This window comes from Neovison vison, chromosome 2 (assembly GCF_020171115.1).
Source record: "Neovison vison isolate M4711 chromosome 2, ASM_NN_V1, whole genome shotgun sequence".
In the NCBI taxonomy this organism is placed as follows: Eukaryota; Metazoa; Chordata; class Mammalia; order Carnivora; family Mustelidae; genus Neogale; species Neogale vison.
In genome coordinates, this window is record NC_058092.1 from 40,534,829 (window position 1) to 40,560,132 (window position 25,304).

At 36.2% G+C, this 25,304-nt stretch overlaps 1 protein-coding gene across 1 annotated transcript in view; it reads right to left on the reverse strand.

Moving 5' to 3' along the window:
- The window catches only part of FAF1 (Fas associated factor 1), a 475,350-nt gene that overhangs the window by 108,755 nt on the left and 341,291 nt on the right, over nt 1-25,304 (reverse strand). Inside the window, exon 13 of the mRNA XM_044238202.1 lies at nt 23,027-23,181. Coding sequence (XP_044094137.1) covers nt 23,027-23,181 — 155 coding nt within the window. The remainder of the gene's footprint in view (nt 1-23,026; nt 23,182-25,304) is intronic.

Consider the following 25,304-nt stretch of genomic DNA (forward strand, 5'->3'; position numbering starts at 1 on the left):
AATTTTAAAAAAATTAAAAAAAAATACACGTATTCTTGTAAGATACAAAAGATTTACTCAGAATTATGCTCAAAATATGGTATGCCCTTAACATTGGTAGCTATTTTATTATTAACTGCATAATGGTATTTAACATTTTTATCACAACTACTTTTAGGATTAAAATGACAGCTTATATCTATGGGCCAACACTGAAAGATACTTTGCATAATAACTGTTCACTAAAAAAAATAATCATTGGTTTTATCTTCATTTAGAGAATGAAAGGGTAAGTATTAATATTTGGAAAATAAGAAAATACATGATGCTGCAGCTGTGTGACACTACAAAACTTTACATGTCTGAAAGTGGGCATTAGAGGCACAATACAGTTAAATGGCTAAATGCAATCAGAATCTGCTTTTCGAAACTTACTCATCTTTAATGAAAGAAAAATGAAATAAAAAAGTGGACACAGAATTAAATAACTATTTTTTAATTAAGAAGGCTCTTTCCTTTAAAACAGACCAAACTTGTAGTTTTTGCTATAGTAATAATCCTTGTTATTCATTCATTCATGTGTCAAGGGTTTTATTTTTTCCTCATCATCAGTAGAAAAACCAGATGTAAGATACAGAAAGGACCCTAGAGATCACCTGCCTATTTAGCCAATACACAATTCTCTTTTCTTCCCCTTTTCCCTTTAATAGGAAAATTAAAACCAAGGTTCTTTAATATATGAAGTGAGAGTTACCAAGTTACTAGCACTGCCAAACATACCAAAATCAGGTGAGCCAAAGAGTTTTGTCTCCTACCACATCATTTCTGCGAGATGCAATGCCTATCCAATTGCTAATTTCTGGAGTTCCCATTGGGAATGACCTTCAGCATCCCTGGCACATACCCCTTTGTCCTTTGAGGGTGGCTTTGATTTTTGGAAATAGTCTTTCATCTGGTTCAAACTGAGGTAAACAAGGTACATGACTAAGCTGGGAGACACTGACTATGCAGTCAGTGATCTTCAAACTTTAAAGGCTTAGGAATTACCTAGGTAGTTAAAAAATTTTTTTTTCAGGATTAATTAATTTATTTTGAGAGAGAGCATGCCAGTGCATGAGTGGGAAGGGCAGAAGGAGAGAGAGACAGAATCTGAAACAGACTCCACGCTGAGTGCAGAGCCCAACATGGGGCTCCATCTCATGACCCTGAGATCATGAGCTGAATCCAAACCAAGAGTAGGTTGCTTAACCCAATGCACCACCCAGGTGACCCTAGGGAGTTTATTCTAAAAGGAAAGTTCCTCCGCCCCATCCCTCAAAGATTCTGATTCAGAAGATCCAGGGAAAGGCCCAGGAAACTGCCTGTTTTAATAAGCTGCCAACCTACCCACATGATTTTGATGTAGGTAATTAATGGACCACACTGAGAAACACTGCTTTCAGGACACAGGACTGCTTTCCTTGTAAGGCTTTAAGCTATCTCAACGCAGTTCTTTAAGAAGTTGTCCCCAAAATGTTTTGGGCAATGGCAGCTTCAGCGGAGCATGAAGCTAGTCTCCTGAGGTGATAACCACAGTGAAGATGTTAATTCTCACTTGCTTCATTTGTGTAGGTGAGCTGCAATATCTCTGTGAGACAAATAAAAATATACCTCTAAAGCCTGTGAGCTATAGTTGATAGAGGAAAACAGAGCAGGAAAGGGGAGGCTGCAACATAAAATAGGGACGATCTCACTGAAAAGTTGGTATTTGGTTAAAGACTCAAAGTGGTGGAGGAAGTGAAACACAAATCTCTAGGAAGCAAATTCCAGGCAGAAAGAACAGCAAATACCAAAACCTTGAAGTTGGAGAGTATCTGGTGTATTTTAAAGGTAAAAAGGAGGTTACCGCCGCTAGATCAGAGTGAAGCATAAAAGATAAAGCTGATAATTTTGACTATCTCTATATGGTAAAAAACAGCTTAACAAGGCCAAAAAATAAAAGATAAATGGTAAAAATTCTGAATTTAAAAGCACAGAAAAAGGGTTAATTTTCCTAATAAATAGAAAACTATTATACAACAATAAGGAAAAGATCAACAAATATATATATGAAGACAGCTCCCAGAAATGGAAATAGTAGTGGCTCATAAATATGTGAAAAGATACTCAAAATAACTCATAATGAATTAACTTCTAATGCAAGCTACACTAAGAGGGCTCAGTCACTGGAGTGTGCAAACTCTTAATCTTGGGGTTGTGAGTTCCAGCCCCACAATGGGTGTAGAGATTGCTTAAATAAATAAACTTAAAAAAGATAAAGCTATACTAAGAAACTATATTTCATCCATCAAATTAATAAAGCAAGGCTATACAGAAATAGGCACTATTGTACACTGTTGGAGTGAAATTGGTACTACCTCCCTTGTGGGCAATTTGTCAGTATCTATGAAAATTAATAGCACACACATAACCTTTTTTTCTCCCAACATTTTAAAGAATATTTTATTTATTTATTTGAGAGAAATAGCACCCACAAGTAGGGGGAGCAGCAGAGGGAGAGAGAGAAGCAGACTCTTCGCTGAGCAGGGAGCCGGCTGCGGGACTCAATACCAGGACCTGGGGATCATGATCTGAGGCGAAGAAGATGCTTAATCAACTGAGCCACCCAGATGCCCCTTTCTTCCAAGTCTTTATTTAAATTCCAGTTAACATACAGTGTAATACTAGTTTCAGGTATAGGATTTAGTGATTCATTACTTACATACAACACCCAGGGCTTCCTCCTTAATACCCATTATCCATTTAACCCATTCCTCACCAACTTCCTCTCTACCCACTCCTAGTTTGCTCTCTACAGTTAAGAATCTGTTTTATGGTTTGCCTCTCTCTTTCTCCCCTGCTATATTCATCTGTTAAAGAATGCACACATACTCTTAACCTATCACTCTTTTTTTTTTTATTTTTTTATTTTTTAAAGATTTTTATTTATTTATTTGAGAGAGAGAGTGTGAGAGAGAGCATGAGCGAGGAGAAGGTCAGAGAGCGAAGCAGACTCCCCATGGAGCTGGGAGCCTGATGTGGGACTCGATCCCGGGACTCCAGGATCACGCCCTGAGCCGAAGGCAGTCGTCCAACCAACTGCGCCACCCAGGCGTCCCTTAACCTATCACTCTTAAATCTGGGAATTTAGTCTAGATATATCTTCATGTGGGAAATCATCTACGCGTGCTGTTAACTACTGAATTGTAATATCAGAACACTGGATGTCCATTTGTAGGATCTTATTAAATAAACTATAGTCTCTTATGTAATTTAAAGGGATAATATTTAGCCACAAAACAGAAAGAGTTCTTTACAAACTGATATGGAATATCTTTAAAATATAATGTTAGTGGAAAAAGCAGGGTATTGAATAGTTTTTACCATTTGTGTAAAACTGGGAAAAAGTAAGTATATATTAGCTTATTTATACATAAAATAATCTCTGGATGGATAAATAAGAAACTTAAAAAATGCTTCAGGGAAGGGTAACTTAGAGACAGGGGTAAGTATGAGACTTTTTATGCCTTTTGAGTTTTGATTAATATGAATATATTAGCCAGTCATGAAATAAACAGGAAATTTGAAAGACAGTAAGTCCCTTACACAAATAAAGAAAAATTGCATGGAATATCAATTCCATAAACTTTTTAAAAATTTAAATTCAATTAACATATGGCATATTATTGGTTTCAGAGGTAGAGTTCAGTGATTCATCAGTTGTATATAACACCCAGTGCTGATTATACCACCATGCCTTCTTTAATGCCCATCACCTAGTTACCCCAGTGCCCACACCCCGCTCCCCTCCAGCAACCCTCAGTTTGTTTCAGAGAGGGTCTCCCTCTCTGATTATGTCTTTATTTTTCCCTCCTTTTTCTATGCTCCTCTGTTTTGTTTCTTAAATTTCACATATGAGTGAAATCACATGATAATTGTCTTTCTCTGATTGGCTTATTCTGCTTAGCATAATACCTCTAGTTCCACTCACATCGTTGCAAATGGCAAGATTTCTTTTTTTGAAGGCTGAGTAATATTACATTGTATATATACACCACATCTTTATCCATTCATCTGTCAATAGACATCAGGACTCTTTTTCCATAGTTTGGCCATTGTGGACATTGCTGCTTAAAGATTGGGATGCAGATGCCTCTTCAGATCATGACATTTGTTTCTTTTGGGTATATAGCTTGTAATCGCAATTGCTGGATCATAGTGTAGCTCTATTTTTAGCTTATTGAAGCTCCATACTGTTTTCCAGAGTGGCTGCACCAGCTTGCATTCCCACCAGCAGTTTAAGAGGGTTCCCCTTTCTCCACAGCCTCTCCAACATTTGTTGTTTTTTGTCGTGTCATTTTAGCCATTCTGACTGGTGTGAGGCGGCATCTCATTGCAGTTTTGATTTGTATTTCCCTGATGCCGAGTGATATTGAAGAATTTTTTTCATGTGTCTATTGACCATTTGTAGGTCTCCTTCAGAGAAATAACTGTTCATGTCTTCTGCTCTTTTCTTGACTGGATTATTTGTTTCTTTGGGTATTGAGTTTGATAAGTTCTTTATAGATTTTAGATACGAAGCCTTTATCTAATAAAACATTTGCAAATACCTTCTCCCATTCTGTAGGTTGTCTTTTGGTTTTGCTGTTTCCTTTGCTGTGCAAAAGCTTTTTATCTTGATGGAGTCCCAACAGCTCATTTTTGCCTTTTTTCTCTTGCCTTTGGAGATGTGTCTAGATAAAACCTGCTGCAGCCGAGGTCAAAGAGATTGCTGCCTGTGTTCTCTTCCAGGATTTTGATGGATTTTTGTCTCATATTTAGATGTGAGGATTTCTGTCTTTCATCCATTTTGAGTCTCTTTTTGTGTATGGTATGAGAAAATGGCCTAGTTTCATTCTTCTGTATGTGCCTGTCCAATTTTTCCCAATGCCATTTGTTGAAGACTGTCTTTTTTCCATTGAAGACTGTTATTTTTTCCTGCTTTGTTGAAGATTAGTTGACCACAGAGTTGAGGGTCCATTTATGAGTTCTCTATTCTGTTCCATTGATCTATGTACCTGTTTTTGTGCCAGTACTACACTGTCTTGATGATTATAGCTCTGTAATATACCTTGAAGTCTGGAACTGTGATGCCACCAGCTTGTTTTCTTTTTCAATCTCCCTTTGGCTCTTTAGGGTCTTTTCTGGTTCCACAGAAATTTTAAGATTATTTTCTCTGGCTCTCTGAAAAGTGTTGAAGGTATCTGGATAGGGATTGCACTGAATGTATGGATTACTCTGGAAGCACAGACATTTTAACAATATTTGTTCTTCCAATCCAAGAGCACTGAACATCTTTTCATTTCTTTGTGACTTCCTCAATTTCTTTCATGAGTGTTCTACAGTTTTCAGAGTATTATCTTCTTGGTTAGGTTTATTCCTAGGTATCTGCTGGTTTTGGGTACAATTGTAAATGGACTGGATTCCTTAATTTCTCTTTCTTCTCTCTTGTTAGTGTATAGAAATGCAACTCACTTCTGTGCACTGATTTTATATCCTGCCACTTTGCTGAATTCCTGTATGAGTTCTAGCAATTTTGGGGAGGAGTCTTTTGGGTTTTCCACATAGAGTATTACAATTCCATAAACTTTTAACACAATGTTAATCACATTTGTCTATTTCTTATTGGCCTTTGTTCAAATAGATCTTTTCCTTTTTGTGGTAATCACTGTCTGAATGAATACAATCTTTTAGCCTTCTACACAATAGTAATTGAACTGACACCCTACTTAAGTGTTTGAATAATATTCCAATGTATACATTGCTATATTCATAACTATTTACCCTACAGTTACATATTTCTTTCTAGTTTTTTATCATTATAAATAATACTGGAACAATAACCAGAAGTATTTCCTTAAGATAAAAAGTCTGGGGGCGCCTGGGTGGCTCAGTGGGTTAAGCCTCTGCCTTCGGCCCAGGTCATGATCTCAAGGTCCTGGGATAGAGCCCCCAGTCAGGCTTTCTGCTCGGCAGGGAGCCTGCTTCCCCCTCTTTCCCTGCCTGCCTCTCTGCCTGTGATCTCTCTCTGTCAAATAAATAAAATCTTTAAAAAAAAAAAAGTCTGAACAATGGGGTTAAAAAGGTAGAATCATTTAATGATTACTGATCCATATTAACAGTATGTATCAATCATTTCCTAAAGGGATAGTATAATGTCACTCCATGAAAATGCAAATACTGTATGCCTGTTAGAACACAGCCAAACTAAAGGCAAATTTAAGAAAACACAGGTGAGATTTTCGGAAGAATTAATCTAAAAAACATCCCTCACCTGTCTGAGGTTTATTAGACTTCCCAATAACAGTAAACTGTTAAATTGTCTTAATTGATTAGTAGTCAAGAGTTTTAAAAAACCAATTAGCTTCTTAATTTATCTCCTTACTTCACTCAAGTGAAAAGGCTTTGAGGCACTGACAGTTTAATGACTATAGGGTCATTATTTATACTAATTTTTTTGGAAGGACAATAATCATGAATAGATAATTGGCTTTTTCTCACCACCAGTAGGAAAATAAACATTTATTTTAGGAACCCCATAAAAATCTTAGTTGGGAGGAATAACAGAGAATATCTAATCCAACCTCTTATTAAATGCAAAAATTCCTCCTCTAGCAATGTAAAGAGAAGATTCATTTTCCAGGGACTATATAAGAGAGCAAATTAAAGTTACATGACAGATAATATTTCTTCTGTGTTCTGCTTTTACCAATCAATCAATCAATATTAAGGAGAGCCTACTAAATATATGACATGGTTTCTGTCCTTAAGATACTAAGGATATTTTGGGTTTGGTAAATCAAGGCCCGTAAAACAGGAAACATAATCTGGTACTTAAGTGGGGCCTGGATTTAGTGGTTCAGGTAAGTGCTAGAGAGAATCAGAGAAGGGAATGGGGGCCCAGAAATCAGGGAGAACTTCGTGTTACCTGATGGTACTTCTGGACAGCTATTAGTATTAGTATTAGTATTATTCACCTCTGCTTTACTAGCACCTAATGACTAATTATATTTGTTTCAGTAACTTTTCTCTCCACTATAACAATGTTGATCATACAACTTTCCTTTTCCTCCTCCAACCACTTCTGAAGTCAGTTTAATTCAGACAGTTGGCATGAATTATCATGATCTGTAAGGTCTCTTTCTTCCATTGTGCTTCTATCATCATAGGTCACTTGGACCCTCAAAGTAAGCAAGTATTGGTCTACAAGTTCATGACTTTAAGATTCCCTACTGATTTTTAAGCATACTGCAGTTTTTACATAATTTCACCCTGTTACCACCTACTGACAGAAAATGTGATTTAAAAGAGGTGTAAAGTATTCAAACATTAACATATTAGAGGTGCCTGGGTGGTTCAGTCTGTTAAGTGTTGGACTCTTGGTTTTGGCTCAGGTCATGACTCATGCTTACTGGGATCAAGCCCCACACTGGCCTCTCTGCTCAATGCGGAATCTAGCTTAAGATTCTCCCTCCTTCTCCCTCTGCCCCTCCCCCCATTCTCTCTCTCTCAAAATATAAAGTCTTTAAAAAATCAACATATTAGAGAAAGAAGGAATTATTGCAAGCAGCATAATTCTGTAGGAAGAACAGACTTAGGCATCAAATAAAACTATTTTGTCACTTACGAGTTGTTTCTTTGGATAACTTACTTGTGAGCCTTAGCTTTCTCATACATAAAATGAAGATAATGATACCTATTTTTAGAATGGGTCTGCAGGTTACTTAATATTCTTTTTCCTTTCTTTTATGTGCTTCAAAAGCAAGATCAAGCTTTTTCTTTATCCACCTCCCCTGACCTTTCCCAAAATTAAGGATATGGCAAAAGGTTTCCTAATAAATTATAATAACAGTATCAGACTCACATCACTAAACAAGAAGTTATGCTTAGCACCATGCTTGGCACTGTATTATATTGCTTTATAACTTCTACAATACGCATCAGCATCCTTGTAACATAAGATCATGCCCCATCCTAGGGTAGAGATTTGAAGATAGCTCTTTTTTCATATTGTCATGTTCCCTGATCTTTTTTCCCCACTGCAAAATTTGGAGCCTTTGTGATTTTTATTATCATATAAAAATTTTCAGCATGATTTATTTCAGAGTTGGTTGGCTTCTCTTAGAACACTGACATTTATATATAATTTCTTTATGCATTTGATTGATTTACTGACTGAAAGATTTGAGAAAGAATGAGAGCAAGAGCAAGGGAGAGAGAGATCATGAGCAGGGGGGGTAGGATAGAGGGAAAAGCAGACTCCCCAGTGAGCAAGAAGCCCATAGTGGGACTGAATCCCAGGGTTCTGGGATCATGACCTGAGCTGAAGGCAGGCGCTTAGCCAACTGAGTCACCCAGGCCCTCTGTATTTGATTTTTTTAAAACATTTTAATCTAAATTCCAGTTAGTTAACATACAGTGATATAATAGTTTCAGGTGTACAATATAGTGATTCAACACTTCCATACAATACCCAGTGCTCACCACAACAAGTGCACACCTTAATCCCCATCATCTATTTAGCCCACCCCCCCACCCACCTCCATCCTAATGGATTAAAAAAATATGTGGTAGAGTATAAGCAGAAATCTAATACATGGGAAGAAAGTCTTTAAAAGATAAATGACCGGGGCGCCTGGGTGGCTCAGTGGGTTAAAGCCTCTGCCTTTGGCTCAGGTCATGATCTCAAGGTCCTGGGATCAAGCCCCACATCGGGCTCTCAGCTCAGCAGGGAGCCTGCTTCCTCCTCTCTCTCTGCTTGCCTCTCTGCCTACTTGTGATCTGTCAAATAAATAAACAAATAAAATCTTAATATAAAAAAAAAGAGGGGCAAAGACTGAAGATATAAAGTAAAAACTTTACTTTAAAAAAAAAAAAAGATAAATGACCAACAGTCCAATATATTAGCATCTCAGTCACTCATTAAAGCTTTCAAGCAAGAAATGATTATAGTCCAGCACTTGACAAAGGCTCCCTTGAGACAGCTGATGTTTGACAAAGAGAGATGTTTGAATGGACAGGTTGACTACATAGGCTTTTCCTTTAAGTTCTATACCAGTTATGAGTTAGATCATCAAAAAGGAATATTTAAGGACCATATCACCTAAGTTCCCTAAAAAAATTACCATTACTAAAAAAATATTTAATACAAAGTCCTCTGCTTTTACAGAGGATTGATATAAGAAACAGTTATTTAAATTTAAAATAATCTGTCATGGGGTGCCTGGGTGGCTCAGATGTTAGGCACCTGCCTTTGGCTCAGGTCATGATCCCAGGGTCCTGGGATTGAGCCCCATATCAGGCTCTCTGTTCAGCAGGAGGCCTGCTTCTCCCTCTCCCACTCCCCTGCTTGTGTCCCCTCTCTTGTTGTCTCTCTCTCTGTCAAATAAATAAATAAAATTGAAAGTAAAAGAAAATAAAATAATCTGTTGTATGCAAAACAACAGTAGAAAATAATTGTCTATTTTATTTCTTAAATGACTCTCAAATAGATAATCATGCAAAAAAAATTCTCTCTTGAATTCAGTGCCAGGAAATCTTGAGATGAACTGTTAAAATTTTTTTTATTAGTCAAAGAGAACTATAAGTAGTAAACTGTAAACTCCAGGACATAACTGTACCTGACACATAGTAGAAACTCAATAAATATATATATTAGATGGATAGATGAATAAATGAGGATATGTCTATCACATTTCCTTTTTCTCCTAAGCTGCCAGAATTACAGAGCTGAATTCAGTATTTATGTACAGAACTTGAGTCACCCCAGGTGTTTATAAATATTTAATGGATAGATACATTACTGGACAAAGAAATGGATAGGTAGTAGAATAAGTGGGTCAGTAAAAAGCTACAATGAATGATGATAAAAATGACAATCAACTGAGGAATCCAAATCCCTAAAAACAAGGAAATACCATGAGTTTCAAAAAGTACAGATCAAAAAACTTGACCTCAGTTCTCTACAAAAGCTAGAAAAGTCACTTAGACAAATGGCTTATGAATACTTCCAATACAGTGCTGATGACTAGGAGGAAGCCTGGGTTATTAAGGACACAACAAACCTAACTAACTATGAGGTTACCAGGTTGAGAACTCATGAGCATTCCTTAAGTTTCAACTATCTGGACTTAAGTAAGAAGTGACGAAGTGTCTCCAAGTATCCTTCAGAGTAAGATTCAGAAATGTAGGCTAAGTTGGAAAAATCCTTTGTCACCAAGAATCCGAACCTGTAGAGTGCTACCAAACTGAAGGTGGTCTCAAACAGCTTATCACTTGGCTTTGTCAACATTTTCATAAATGTCTGAGATAAAGAAAAAAGTACACACATATAAATAAAATGTACTGAGCACTTACTCTGTACCAGACTTTACAAAAATCAACTATCCCACTTATTTCTAATAAGAACTCTAAGGGATGTAATTTTTAATCTCCATTTTCCAATACGGAAACTGCAACCTAGAGGGTTTAAGCAACTTGCTCAAGGTAACTATGGTGGCCTACTGGCATAGCTAGAATTCCAAACCTAGTTTGACTAAATCCAAATTAACTCATACTCAACCATTACTCTGTTCTGTGTTTTTATATTATCCAACAAGTAATTATTGAGTATTGCAGTAAGAAACAAAGTGAAGAAGAATGATGTAATTCTTACCTTAGGAATCTTACATTCTAATGGAAGAATTAGAAAACAAAATTTTAATAAGCAAAAAAGGGCTTATTATGAAAAGTCCTGAGAGAGCTCTATGAAAGAGAATGAGGGTAAAGAAACATTCTCTAAAAAGGTTCAATGGGCCTTTTTGAGCGTAGACATTTACACTGAGACCTGAAGAAAGAAAATTAAGAGTCATTTCTATTTAATGACTTCTGTTTTCTCAGTCAACTAGAGAGGACAGCTCAGCTGGGAAAGGGAGGAGCAAGGGACATGAGATGTTTAATGAATGAGGAGGAGTAAGAAATAGCCATCTTATCTGGGGAAAGAAAAACTAGAGAATCACAGGAGGCTTGGTTAGCGTTATTGTATACTTGAAATTTGTATTTATTTAGAAAAAAAAATTAGCATTGACTGTTTCCAGCAGTGTTCAAGTGCAAGGCACAGAGAAGGTGAATAGTTGGATTCAACAAAATGAGTGCAATGGAGGGAGAGAGAGGTAAGGGAATTTAAGATATTGCAAGGAAGTGATAACAATGGACCTTGAAATCTAAATAAGACAAAGAGGGAAATGAAGACTGGAGACAGAAAAGGGTAGGTGAAGTAAAGTGATGGGGTCAATAGATTAAGGGGTATAATGATCTAAAAAAACTTTAGCACTTGATCAAGTAAGATAGGGATAGGAAGTGCTGGTCAGAGCCAGGTGCTTGAAATCAAAATACATGAGGTGATAAAGCTTCTTTTGATGACCACATCCAAGTATGGTAAATAAGGAGAAAAAAAAAATTTCTCGAGTCAGATATACCTAGGAACAGAGAGTATTATCAAGAATAACAGTAGAGGGGCGCCTGGGTGGCTCAGTGGGTTAAGCCGCTGCCTTCGGCTCAGGTCATGATCTCGGGAGTCCTGGGATCGAGTCCCGCATCGGGCTCTCTGCTCAGTGGGGAGCCTGCTTCCCACTCTCTCTCTCTGCCTGCCTCTCTGCCTACTTGTGATTTCTCTCTGTCAAATAAATAAATAAAATCTTTAAAAAAAAAAAGAATAACAGTAGAAACGATAGGAGTTATAACATCATTTGTGAGTGGTAACTCTTGGGAGAGTTAACAGAATCTGAACTTCAAAAGATACTGTTGGCCAACTCCATTAGTAGAAAATGGCAGAGATCTAGTTTAGTAACAACCCAGACCCAGCCCATTCTCAGCAGCCTCATATCTGAAAAACTGTTAGGGGGTTTCAGTTGACTACCTCAATTCGGTAGGAGCCAGTAATAAAATTACAGAAAGATTGAGCATAGCATGAGATAAACCTACTTTGGAGCACTATGCTTGATTTGGGGCACCTTCTGAATGGGCTGGGTCTAGATATCCTAGCATATAAAGAACAATGGAAATAAACATACTTGGTAAGAAAAGGCAAGAAAAATAGGGTAAACAAGATAGCTGTGGTTAAACTGATAAAGGACTCTAATGCAGAAAAGTTGTTTGGCTTATTAATTCCCAATTTAGGCTTATTAAGTCAAAACTAGAACCAAAAGGGAGAAAGTTGCTGAAGACCTCCAGAGGAAGAAGCACTGTCGCAATAAGCTTTTCTGGCTTTTCGAGTAGCTCAAAAATACACTGTCTTTCAAGCTTTAATTTCTTGATCCCTAGCAGTATTCAGGTAGCAACTGCAGTAACATCAGTTAAGCACATTACAAGGAAAAATGCCTGCATGACTGCACACTAGATATTAAGAATACCCCTCTAACCTGCAACTCTAAGATCTAGTGAATTTCATTTTTATTTAGTCCTTGTGCAAAAGGTCCATGTATCATATTTTTCTTATAACCCCCTCAAGGTTTTGCACACAGTTATTCAGTACATTTTCACTGCTGAATAATCCAGCCTGACAAGGTCATTGGGCAAGAAGAATTATGAAGCAGAAAAGCATAGGTTGATTTGGGATTTATATCTGGAACAACCATTTACATGACCTTGGGTAAATTACAGAACTTCTCTGAGCCAAAAATAGTTTCCACATATGTGATCTTTAAGTGATGTAATGTATATATAGTGAGAATTAAATGAGCTCATATACAGATAGTCTGGGACATAGTAGGTTGCAGTTATTATGTGTTTTGGTTTTTTAAAAAAGCAGTAATGATTGTCTTATTCTCAGCTACTGATGCTCCCTCAGTAGAAGCTCCTGTCAGAAATGGCATGAGCTTGGAGAACAGTTCTAAGGGTAAGGAAGCTATCTTTATTGATGAAAGAGGCAGAAAATGATTGTGGCTTCCTTAGCTACACTCCACTGAAGTCCCTCTAACTAAATCATCACAAACTGATAAGGGCAGTATGCTATAATCTACTTACATACTTTACAAACATTTATTTTAAAAATGAAATCTTGCTTACTTATCCTTTCTATTGAAAACAATTGTGTCCAAGTCATCAGAAAAAGAATTTGAGAGATAAAGGTCAAAGGTCAAATAGATCAGCTGTCAGTGCCCTCTCCCCCACTTTTCATAGATGAAAAAAAAAATCTGGAAATGTTATACCACTTGCCTAATATTCCTTTGTTCTTCATACTCCTCGACTGACTGAGTCCCACTTCCTAATTGCTCTACATTCTATGAATGAGGTCTGACTATCTGTATAAACAATGAGAAAATAGCTTATCATAGTCTTTCAAGAATAGAAACTGACATATTTAAATGTGTATAGGTTTTGCTTTAAGAACTAATAAACAGGGGTGCCTGGGTGGCTCCGTGGGTTAAAAGCTCTGCCTTCGGCTCAGGTCATGATCTCAGGGTCCTGGGATCGAGCCCCATGTCGGGCTCTCTGCTCAGCAGGGAGTCTGCTTCCCTTCCTCTCTCTCTGCCTGCCTCTCTGCCAACCTGTGATCTCCGTCTGTCAAATAAATAAAATCTTAAAAAAAAAAAAAAAAACTAACAAACAGTTAATACTTACATAACTTTCATTAACAGCCAAATAAATTTTTGTTGCTATGGCTGCTGAGTAACTTATTTGGGAGCTGCTCAGAGCCACCAATACCTGATTTGATATTGGGTTGGAAATACAATTTCTCACATTAAGATACAGCAATCAAAGCTTCTTTATTATTCATATAAGCTTGTTTCATGCTTTCCTTAGTTTAGATGTGTAGAAAAGAATGTTAAAGAAGACTTTCTTGGAGATGATCATGCATTGAGGAAAAGAAAGATACATGGAAGGACTGTTTAGAAGGATTCTTTAAATTGTTGCTGTGGGGGCACCTGGATGGCTCAGTAGGTTAAAGCCTCAGCTCAGGTCATGATCCTGGGGTCCTGGGATCGAGCCCCGCATCGGGCTCTCTGCTCAGCAGGGAGCCTGCTTCCTCCTCTCTCTCTGCCTGTTTCTCAGCCTACTTGTGATCTCTGTCAAATATATAAATAAAATCTTAAAAAAAAATAAATTGTTGCTGTGGCTACAGACTGAGTCAGCCAATAGTAGATGAATTAACAGGAGGCTTTTTACAAAAATCTCTAAGGTTAACCCTTTATTTCTAATAATATGTTTTATATTTAATAATAATAATTTATTATAATATAAAACTATTTTGTCACTTTTCTCTATTACTATAATGCAATCAAGTTCAAAGGCACAAACACATGCTTGAGGAAAGGTACCAAATGTATCTCCCAATGAATTACCCAAACACATAAGGAAAAGGATTCCGCCTCACTCCCCAATTCCAGACTAACAGTTATTTACTCTTTCAATTTTTGGTGGTATATTTAGCAGATGAGATCATTAAGATAATTGGGCACTAAAACCTCTTTAAGTATCTATGTAGACTGAAAGGAAAATACTGTAAAAATGTCAGAAGAACGAGTTTCCACAGCTGGTTTTATATGACTGAACTAACATGTTTCCATTATAATTTTTGAGGATATTACCATCAGTATTTATGGAAGAGGAAAACTGTGCTACTGATTTAAATGGCACAGATGATTTGGTTAGTAAAAAAACTCTTCATAAACAAACATGAATGTAAAAATTATTAATGCTAACAGAACAGTTAAGAAAAAATATATCTCTTCAGATCTTTTCAATTTTAGGCAAGAACAAAGGCAGAAGCCATGATGGGGTATATATTACTAAAAAAAATGATATTTCATTTTGGAGATGTCTTATTTTTAGAATTTGTTTCATTAGATAACTCATGTCTTTTATTCTATATAAACACTGGATTAAATACCTCTGGCAGTCATATTTATTTGAATTTGTATATTCTAAGATATTAGGATAACTAGCTATTGGGAGTGAATATTTGCACAGAACTGTACATAAATTTAGAGAGTCACAGAATAGGAAAAAAATTTGGTAACAGAGCACAAAGACTTGACATTAAGCTGAACCTTCATATACCTTGAGAAGGCAATGATTCTTTTAATTTTGTGACTCTTAACAATCAAGATACTTCAAATATTCAAAACACAAAGGGTTTAGCAGAAAGACCAAAAAGAACACCAAAAGAGTAACAAGAAAGGTCTAGTGCATGAGAAAAATAAGGTTTAATAAAAACTTACAATGCTGTTCTTTTAGACTATCTTGTCAACAGTTAACACCTTTGTATTGTTCTTTTCTAACAATAGTTTTCACAAATTCATTTTTCCTAAATAGCAATAATTAGAATAAGGTCAAGGAAAAATATATAGCTTGATTCAGATTTAATGAATGCTTCACCAGGCAGTTATGATTGTAATACCAGGTAGTAGTGGGGGAAGTATCCAAATCAGAGTAAAAAAGGCTTCCAAACTAGTCATTTCAAATTATCCAAAAGAACATTTTAAAAAGGACAATCTTCTATTTTAAAAAGAGTAAAGTATTAAAACAGTTTAGCCATCATCTATATACAGACTGGCTTGTTCTCAATCATAAGAGGCCATCACCTTTTATCCTCCCCTCTTTACCTTCCTTTCAGTACTATTAGAAAACTATTCACAAGTACACCCTTGGACAATGCTGAGCAGTAATTATGACTTGCTGACAAAGAGATATGAACAATTACGGAGCCCATTTTGAAACCCTACACTAATAAAGTCATTAGATGCTGCCCTTGCCATGATCCTTCTAAAAGCTTCTGAAGTTACAAGAACACACGGCATTGTTTGCAGGGACAATTGCTGCTGGCAGAACGCAAACCTTGAGTTAAACCATGCTGCAAATTGATCTTGACATTCTGTTAAGACCGCCACTAAAAATCAAAAGCAGAGGAGAAAAGGAGAAAATGAGTGGGTAGGATGTAATCATGGAACAGGAGGGGTTCCTCCTCACCTTCTCTCCTCCCTCTTCACAAAACAAACCAGGGAGAAAATGACAAACTCTCCTGGTGTTTTGGAACCTTTATTTTAAACTATTAATTAAGCCTTTGACCTGGGATGTTTAGGATGACAATACATTTCCTTTAAAAGTACTAGAAGGAAATCGTAGCACAAAGGGAATAAAGCAGTTTGGGGAAAATTATATGGAAATCTGGCATGAAGGCTCTTAGGAAGTCTTGGTTCCCTGACCACAACATATCCATCTGTTTTATCAGCTACTTCTGCAGAATCCATATCTGCTCCTAGGGTAGCAGCTGGAAATTAACACTCCTTGTGTCTCCCACGCAGACCCCACACCTGGGCTATATTTGCTGGATCAAATGGAGGTGTAGGGTTAGAGTAACATGGTCATCCAGGCTTCAGCCAGGCATGAAGCACTGAGTAGTTTGGAATTAAGGGTATGCCACTGTGAATATGGCTAATTACTGAGATGGAAAGTGCAGGTGAAGACAGCCTACTGATAATAAGAGCTTTAAGTCAATTAACTCTTGCCAAAGATTAAGTAATGTGGAAAACTATCACTTGAATATTAAGGCTAACAAGTACCTGTCAGCATAGCAGCAGAAGTTTACAGTGATCTGAAATACTGCACCCAAGGGCATTAAGTTCAAAAGCTAATATTAATAGGCAATAGAATTCTGTTTGTGAACATTGGTACTAACTGTGTAGGTAAAATTTAATATAACACTCTTGTATATGCTACATGCAACCTGTGTAATTGTCAGCAATTCCTAGGTAACTGTTTGCAGCTACTCAGAACACTGCTTAGAAATAGTGTGCAACGCCCAATTTAACACTCTGTAGCATGTACACTGATCTGCTAAACATTTCCACCTCAGAAACTTACATACAAACAACCATAGCTGCCTGGTGACTTCAGTTGTCACTATCCTAGTCAAATTCAATGTTTAAGTTTTCTAGTATTAAATCATCTAACCCAGTACCTATACTGGATGAATGAAGACATCTGCCTTGTGGGCCCTCCTGGTCACAACAAGAGATACACATTAGCCCACTTAATTACTAGTTTATATTGGTGGTTTAGTGCACCACATGGTATGTAACTTTCCTTGATGAAGCAACTATAGCCCAAAACACAGCTTTACACCAGGGGCACTCATGTGTCAATGTTCCCATGCAACCAACAGATGTCCAAATAACTCTAATAGAGTGAAGGAAATTAACACTTACTGTTCTCGTACTTTATATAGTACTATCTATATTTAATTCAAATGGTGCCCAAATGGAACTTCTTGGCTCTTTGGCATATGCTATCATGTAGCCTGACTAGCACTCTGGTCCTATGGACATGTTTACTTTAATCAGTGCCATCACCAGTGCAGAAGGCTCAGTGTACCATCCTAGAATGGCCCAATCTGAGAGGCCGATTTTGTTAGGGCTATCAGAAACTTGGTGAGTCTGAGAAAGAAATTCTGGAACCACTGGATGAACTCATTTAGGCTGGAATTTAAGTCTCTCTTTTTTTAAAAAAAAAAAAAAATTTTTTAAATATATATATATTTTTATCCCCAGGGTTACTGGTCTGTGAATTGCCAAGTTTACACACTTCACAGTACTCACCATAGCACATACCCTCCCCAATGTCCATAACCCCACCCCCCTCTCCCGACCCCCCTCCCCCCAGCAACCCTCAGTTTGTTTCGTGAGATTAAGAGTCACTTATGGTTTGTCTCCCTCCCAATCCCAACTTGTTTCATTTATTCTTCTCCTACCCCCTTAACCCCTCATGTTGTATCTCTACTTCCTCATATCAGGGAGATCATATGATAGTTGTCTTTCTCCGATTGACTTATTTCGCTAAGCATGATACCCTCTAGTTCCATCCACGTCGTCGCATATGGCAAGATTTCATTTCTTTTGATGGCTGCATAGTATTCCATTGTGTATATATACCACATCTTCTTTATCCATTCATCTGTTGATGGACATCTAGGTTCTTTCCACAGTTTGGCTATTGTAGACGTTGCTGCTATAAACATTTGGGTGCATGTGCCCCTTTGGATCACTACGTTTCTATCTTTAGGGTAAATACCAAGTAGTGCAATTGCTGGGTCATAGGGCAGTGGAATTTAAGTCTCTTTACGGATGGCATGTGGGTGCCTGGTGCACAGAACACAGGCCACAATATTCTCAAGTGCTCCAGGGCCAGCAGAAAAGTACCTGGTCTGGACATTGTTAGTTCATTCTATAACGAAAAGACTTTTGCTTTATTAGTCCTATTAATGGCTATGGGGGAACACCACACAATTAGAGTCATACATTAGCATTTCTAGGCTCTTTCCACTACCCAAGCTGTTCTCTCTCTTTATTCAATAAGACTATTAGAGATTATATATTTTTCAATATAACACTGACTTTTTCAAAGGCACTGTCTAACACCTTCAGATTATAGACCTAGCTCTCTTGGGGAGCTGATAATCCAATAGGGAGACAGGCAATAACCATACAGTATAATGAATTCCATCAATACAGGTTAGTATATGGGTATTATGGGAGCATAAAGAATGTGCATTTTAATTCAGACTGAGAGGCAAGAGAAGAATAGACAGTGGCAAGGCTTCCCAGAGGTGACACCTGTCCTGAATTCTAAGAAATTACTCTTTTATTGCAGAAGCTTTTGTTCACTAATAGTATATTATCCTTAAATATATTTTTATTATTAAATCCATGATAGTTTTCTACATGTTCCTACATACAAAAGAGTACCTGATTTCTGCTCTACTGTCTGCCTGTAAGCATATGCCAATATTGGGATGAATCATTTAACAAAACAACTGCTTGGGATCTGTCCATCCCTTCTGGTTGACCTTAATCCTCAATCTGGTTCAGACCATATATGGTTACACTAGCTGGCCAGGGCCCTCTCCTCTACAATTATGTAAACCACTGATCCTTCATTTCTGATATTTAATTATGAGGCTTAAAATACCAATATTCTTTTATATAAATAGCAAATATCTGCAACCATAAACTAGGAATACTGCTAATATAAAAATCTCTAAATAAAAAGAACAAAACCTCTAATTTCATTTTTCTGTGTGTCATTTCTTTCAAGTCCTTCCTTAGCCCACTCAGATAGAGTAACTCCCTACGAATTTCACCTGTATTCCCAAAGCACCTTGTGCATACTTCATATTATGTATTAGCTCTATTAGTCTTCCTAATAGATTATGAGTATTTTGAACATTAAGCACTGTATCTTTTTCATCTTCTCACCCTCAGTACAAAGCACCAATCCTGGTTCACATGAAATATTCAGTAAATATTTACTCAATGAATAAACATGAAGGAAATATAGGTTTCTTAAGCTATTCTTTTAGTCACTTTCAGAAATGATTTGCAGGATCTCCTTGTTTACTATTATCTGTTTTCAGCTCTTTCATTTACAGATATATCCTACTGTTTCTTTCAGGATCATTGTTTCGATGGATATTTAAGAAATTATACCCTCTAGCACTTCTTAAGACTAACAAGGGCTTACTGCCTACTGTTTTAAGAAATAATGGACCTGAATCCCAAGTAGACATGGCAGCCAACAAGACTGTACAGAGTTTTCCAGAAAAGAAACCTGTATCTAGATATATAATATTGAAATTATAAACACATTCTTTGGTGGAATTGGATGCATTCATTTATTTGCAATGCTTACTGAGTTTCTTTCTCCTAGTATTTTGTAAATTTAAAGTGCCTTGTTGAGTGAGACAAATAATATGAATAAGGCTTTCCAGAAGATCACAATTTAGTGAGGGAGAAGATAGGCACATAATCATTACTGCCATAGTATGATGTCCCAATTCATATTTGGGATGTTCCAAGAGCAATCCAGAAATTATTTTAATCCATTTTATATAGATATGGGTTGGTAAGCTTAAGTATTTAACTTAGAAAGTTATTAGAATCATTTTGGAGGAGGTAAATCCAAATCATCAGCATCACAGAGGTGTGTAACAGTGACATTCTATAGACATCTGTTTCTTTTTTATTCTAGTTTGTTAGGGAAATTAGGAAATTTAACTTATAACCACAACTGACATTCACATTCTGTAACTTTACCAAAGTATTCACTTAGTTCAAAATCCTTAACTTATCTTCTACACATGGAAGACCACAGTAAACAGAGGACTAATGTTTCTATAGGTTTGGCAGAGTATTTCTTAAGGAAAAGTAAATTTGCTTGGCAAGACCCTCCCCATCTTGGGCACAAATGTCCCCAGCTATTATGTCAGGGGGTAGTCCCGGAAAACCACTAAGGAGTCATCCAGACTAACCAGTTTACAGGCTCACGATTTTAAAAAATGTGTTGATCAGTTTGAACTGGGAGAGCCAGATATGGGATGAGACAAGCCATCCACAAGGAATTTACTTCTAAACTTTTACATTCATCGTAAGAAAATCACAGTTTAAAAGGAAACTCATAGCAACAATCTTGTTTGTGATGCCTAGAAATCTCTTCTATATTTTCACATAGTAATCTGTCATATTTTAACTCTGGTAATATGCAAATGATGGCACAGCAAATTTTGAAATATAGCTCACTGACCAATAAATATTAGTGCAACAATCGTCTACTGAATTGAAGGTGTAAGTTTGATATTTTGTTATTCACTGTTAATAGCATCAAATAGATAATGTAATAAATTTTTATGACAAACACTTTTCGATAAAATGTGGTGCTAAAAAAATCTAAGTAAGATCACAAAGACAGAAACGCAATTAGACAACTACATTTAGATGAATCTACGATGGGTGGTTAGAAAAGTGGTGCTAAGTTGATCCTTTTTTGGGCCAATAAATCAAACTAATTAATTAAAATTTTCTTACAGTTTAATATAGCAAAAAGAAAACCACTTTTATTCTCTTAGGAATATGCCATTCCAATGAATTTTTACCTTGTGTGTGTAAGATGTGTACTCTTCCACTTGCCTTAACAATACTAATGAGGAGCTGTACATGAAAAGCATCTACATAATTCTTTTGCTTTATGGAGAGAAATGTAATACCTTAACTTAAAATAGATTTTAATTTGTAATAAGTAGAATTTGATTTTGAGTAAGGATTGCCAAGTATCTTAAATTCCAGTAATTATAACATTCTCTTTCTCCCCACCAGCCTGTTTCTTGTTCCTATAAGTATTTGTTAAAGCAAATTCCTACATGTTTCTATTTTTAGTCTTTAATACCACTTTCTCTCATTTTCATGAATGTAATGATAATAATAATGAGATAGCATATTTTTTAAAATGTAGATTGAAATAGCCTATCATACCTTATAGTCGGTCCTGCAATTCATTGAGAAATAGCTTTAAAGCCTTAAACAAGGTCTTTATTTTGTGTTTTAAAAAAAGTGTCATAAGGAGTTAATAGGACACAGCTGTACTGGCTCTTTCTAATAAGCAGCTTCTGTCGCTTTGGTCACCACAGGTGTCTCTGTAACCTGCAAACTCTTATTACTAGTGTATCAAAGTTGTGCTACTTAACAGACTTCTTTAGTAAAACATAACAAAGCAATTACATGGCTGTTGATTGCCAGTCATAAAAAAAAAACCCTCAAACACTGTTTTTCAAAAGAAACTACACTGCAATTTTTTGTCATTGTAAAATAAAAGGAACTAAGGAATTAAATGGAGGATAGAACAAAATAACAGCAGGTAGCCTGCTGAACTTAGCCACTACAGATGGTTTAGAAATAGTGTTTCCTTCTCCATCAAGTTGTGGATAAAAGGAAAGGAGGAGATTCCTTACTGCCAGTGAATGGTGAAAGATTTAGTCAAGTCTCCAGTCTATGTATTTTGCCTCATGAAAGACCTTCGATGCTGCATTTTTATCTGTTTTTGGCACTGCTTTTCATCACCTTTAACTGAGTGTGAATAATAACCTGATTTAATTTAAACAAATACAGGTGCTAAAGGTTCTTTATTTATGTATAACAGGGAACATTTCCAATGCAGAACGAAGTCATCCTGTGAAATTTCCTAACCATTTGCTTAAAGAAATGAAGTATTAGATGAAGAAATTGCTTCAACATTCTTTTGCTTCACATTTAAGGGAAGAATCATCTTTCTTTTCAGGTTTAGATTGCATAAAACAAAGTCTAAATGATGAGCAAAAATTCAGTGAGCTATAAAATAATAAAAAAACAAATCAGATGATTTCTAATTGTTCTATGATCATTTAAATTAGGTAGCTACAATAGGCTTGCCTTGAAATGATTTAATTTAATCTCCCTGTTCATAAACCAGCAGCCTGTGATTATTATTGTGTTAACACACCCAAAGTAACATCACTGGGTGTTATGGCCACATGTGTAATTAAACATGATGAAATGTACTTCAGATGGGAAACTCAAATAGGCAAAATATGAAGAATTATTCATCATTTATAGATACTATGATTAACAAATTAAGTAAATTTATCCTGACAGCAAGGAAAAGGACTTTTTTTTCCTACTGAGAATATGGATGTGTGCAAAAGAATGTGTGCAATAAAGCGATTACATCAATTAGTATATGCTAGAGTTAAGCTATTACCAACTCCATGGACTCGTCCAGAATGTCCTGCCTTCTTCACTGGAATTATTAAAAAATAAACTTACTACTAAGATTATATGCTAGACTTGCCTTGCCTTTTCTGAACATTATTAAAAACAGATTTTCTCTAAATATTCAACAACAGATGAGAACATTAGAATATACAGTACATAGAAATGTACCGTACCAAAGAGATGAAAACAGTATATTTTGTTTTTCTTTTTTGGGTTATTCTTGGATTAGAAATCTTTTACAAATTGAGGTATATTTTCCCATTGCAAATAACTGCATGTTAGTTACAAGAAATAGCTTTTATATAATTAAATGTAATGGTTGAGAATTTAATGCTGAGGATGAAAATGTTTATGATGATAAGAAAGCAAATACAACTAATACTTTTTTATAAAAAAGAGAAGCCCAACTTAAAACTTGTGAACAACAGTATTACCTTGCTCTGTTGGCGTCCTTTGTCAGATCCCAAGCCCAGGTTATAAAATTTTGACTCAGATAAGAGACAATAGATTCAGCACAAAGCATTTGTGAGCAGAACACGTTGGTTAATACACTTTCATCATGGTGGAGGTAGATAGCAAGAAGCTTTCTCTGAAAAAGGAAAAAAGACTGATGAATTAAAATATCCATTAATGTAAGATTTCTGGAATTTTGGAAAAGTATAATTGGTTGATGTAAACAGGAAAGACAAAAATTAAATGCTACTCCCTTTAAAAGAGCACCTGATACTTGGAATTCCTATAGCATTTACTGATATGAATAAATTTTGCTTCCTTATACCCTAAAGAGGCTACGATGATTATACTCTGTTTTATAGACCACTGTCACAGATTCCTGTTCATATATGCAAGCCTATCTCAAGCAGACTATGCAACAGAATTGCATTTTCTTTAAGTAAAATGGATTTACAATTATTCATATTAAAACACACTTTACAAAGGGAAAATTAATTTTGAACTATTCAACTTTATACACAGAAAAAATACTGATTAAGAATGGTTGCCAAAATCTCTTAGTATTTTTTGTTTTTAATCTGAGCACTGGAAAGTCTCTTTACTTGGAAGGAAAAGGTCTGAAATGAAGTTGTGTTTTACTTCCACAGGTACTTTCAAAGCCCTTAATGTGTTCTCGTGTTAAAGTCCTTATGTAAGAGTATGTAACGCCTCACTGCAAATGGAAGGATGGTAGAAAATAGTTCACTTCACATGAATTCTTTCTAGTCTAATTTCACAAAGTGTCCTTGTGATTTCTCACATGGAGATTTATTCCTTCCCCTTTGCTTGATAAAACTTCCTTCTAAGAAATGGCATTTGCTCTCTTAAAAGTGTCCTCCATCATAGTTGGAAGTCAATAAAATAATCGGGACTAAAAACTGAAATTGAGCAACACAATTTGCAACATGTCAGCTTTAACAACAACAATGACAATGATGATAAAAGAGCCTACATTGTTATTGACGAACTTCTTGGTGCCACCTTGTAGAAGAGAGGAGTTTAAGAACAGTAAGTTGACAGGAAACAGAGAGATAGAATTTTATGATAAAGATAATATACAAACCAATCTGTGAAATACTGACAAGGTAAACTTTTAAGGAAGCTTAGGGTCTTTCCCTTCATATTAAATAAGGATATGATGATAATAAAGAAAAACTCACTGTGATTCCAAAAAAAGTAGGACATTTATAGAAAAGTACAAGGCTCATGTGATGAAAGGATATTGAAGTTTGATGCTTGGAATTATCCTGATAAATAATCCAAATTACAATAATAATAAAAAACTAATCATTAAAATATTTTCTTCAAAGGTAAATTCTGTACTAGATGAGGGTAGCCAGAGAGGTACATTGGTAGATTAAGATCCCAAAAGCATCTACTACGAATAGGAGACACACCCATTATCTACTTTAATCCCCAGAAAAAGTCTGTAAAATAGTATTCTTAACTTTATTAGCATACAAAGAAACTGAGGTTTAGAAAGCAGACTTGTCCTAAATTCTACCATAATAAGTAAGTAAGTAGTACATCTGGGATTGGAACCTGGATTCCTGATGCCACGCCTAGTATTTGTTCTTTGACACTACAGCAGTAGTAGAAAAATCAACCATACTGTAGTCAAGTCTTGGCGCGCTTATAGAACAAGCGCTCATATGTATGGCTAATGTATGGCCACTGCTCATACATTAGTATGCTTCTGGGGCCTCAGAGACAACAAGTAATGGGAATAAGGAGAGGATTCCTGAGTTTAAGTAGCTCAGTTACTCCAACAGTAGCTGTGTTCATGTGTCAATTCATTTAATCACTCATTCAACAAGCATTTGTTGAAACACTATGTCAGGCCGAGGAGGAAGCAACGGTGATAAAATGGTGAGCAAGAAAGACTCAGGGTTCTTCACCCATGTTGATGTCTACAGATAACAGTAGCTGGCTTCTATGAAGTTTGTAATCAGATACATAGTTTTAGAGACAATTATCTGGTACATTCCTATTCACCCTTTAAGTCTCAAAGCAAATGCCGCTATGAAACCTTCCCTGATTCCCTCTGGCAGAACTAAGAGCTTCCTTTTCTGTGCTTCTATCTCTTCCCAATTAGTATCGTCACTGTTTATCAGTTTCCCCTCTAGACAAAGTCTTTCAAAGGTGAGGACTAGGTCTCTTTCAGTCTTCTTTGCATCCCTAAAGTTAGCAAAGGTCTCGGCATGTTTAATGAAAGAAACT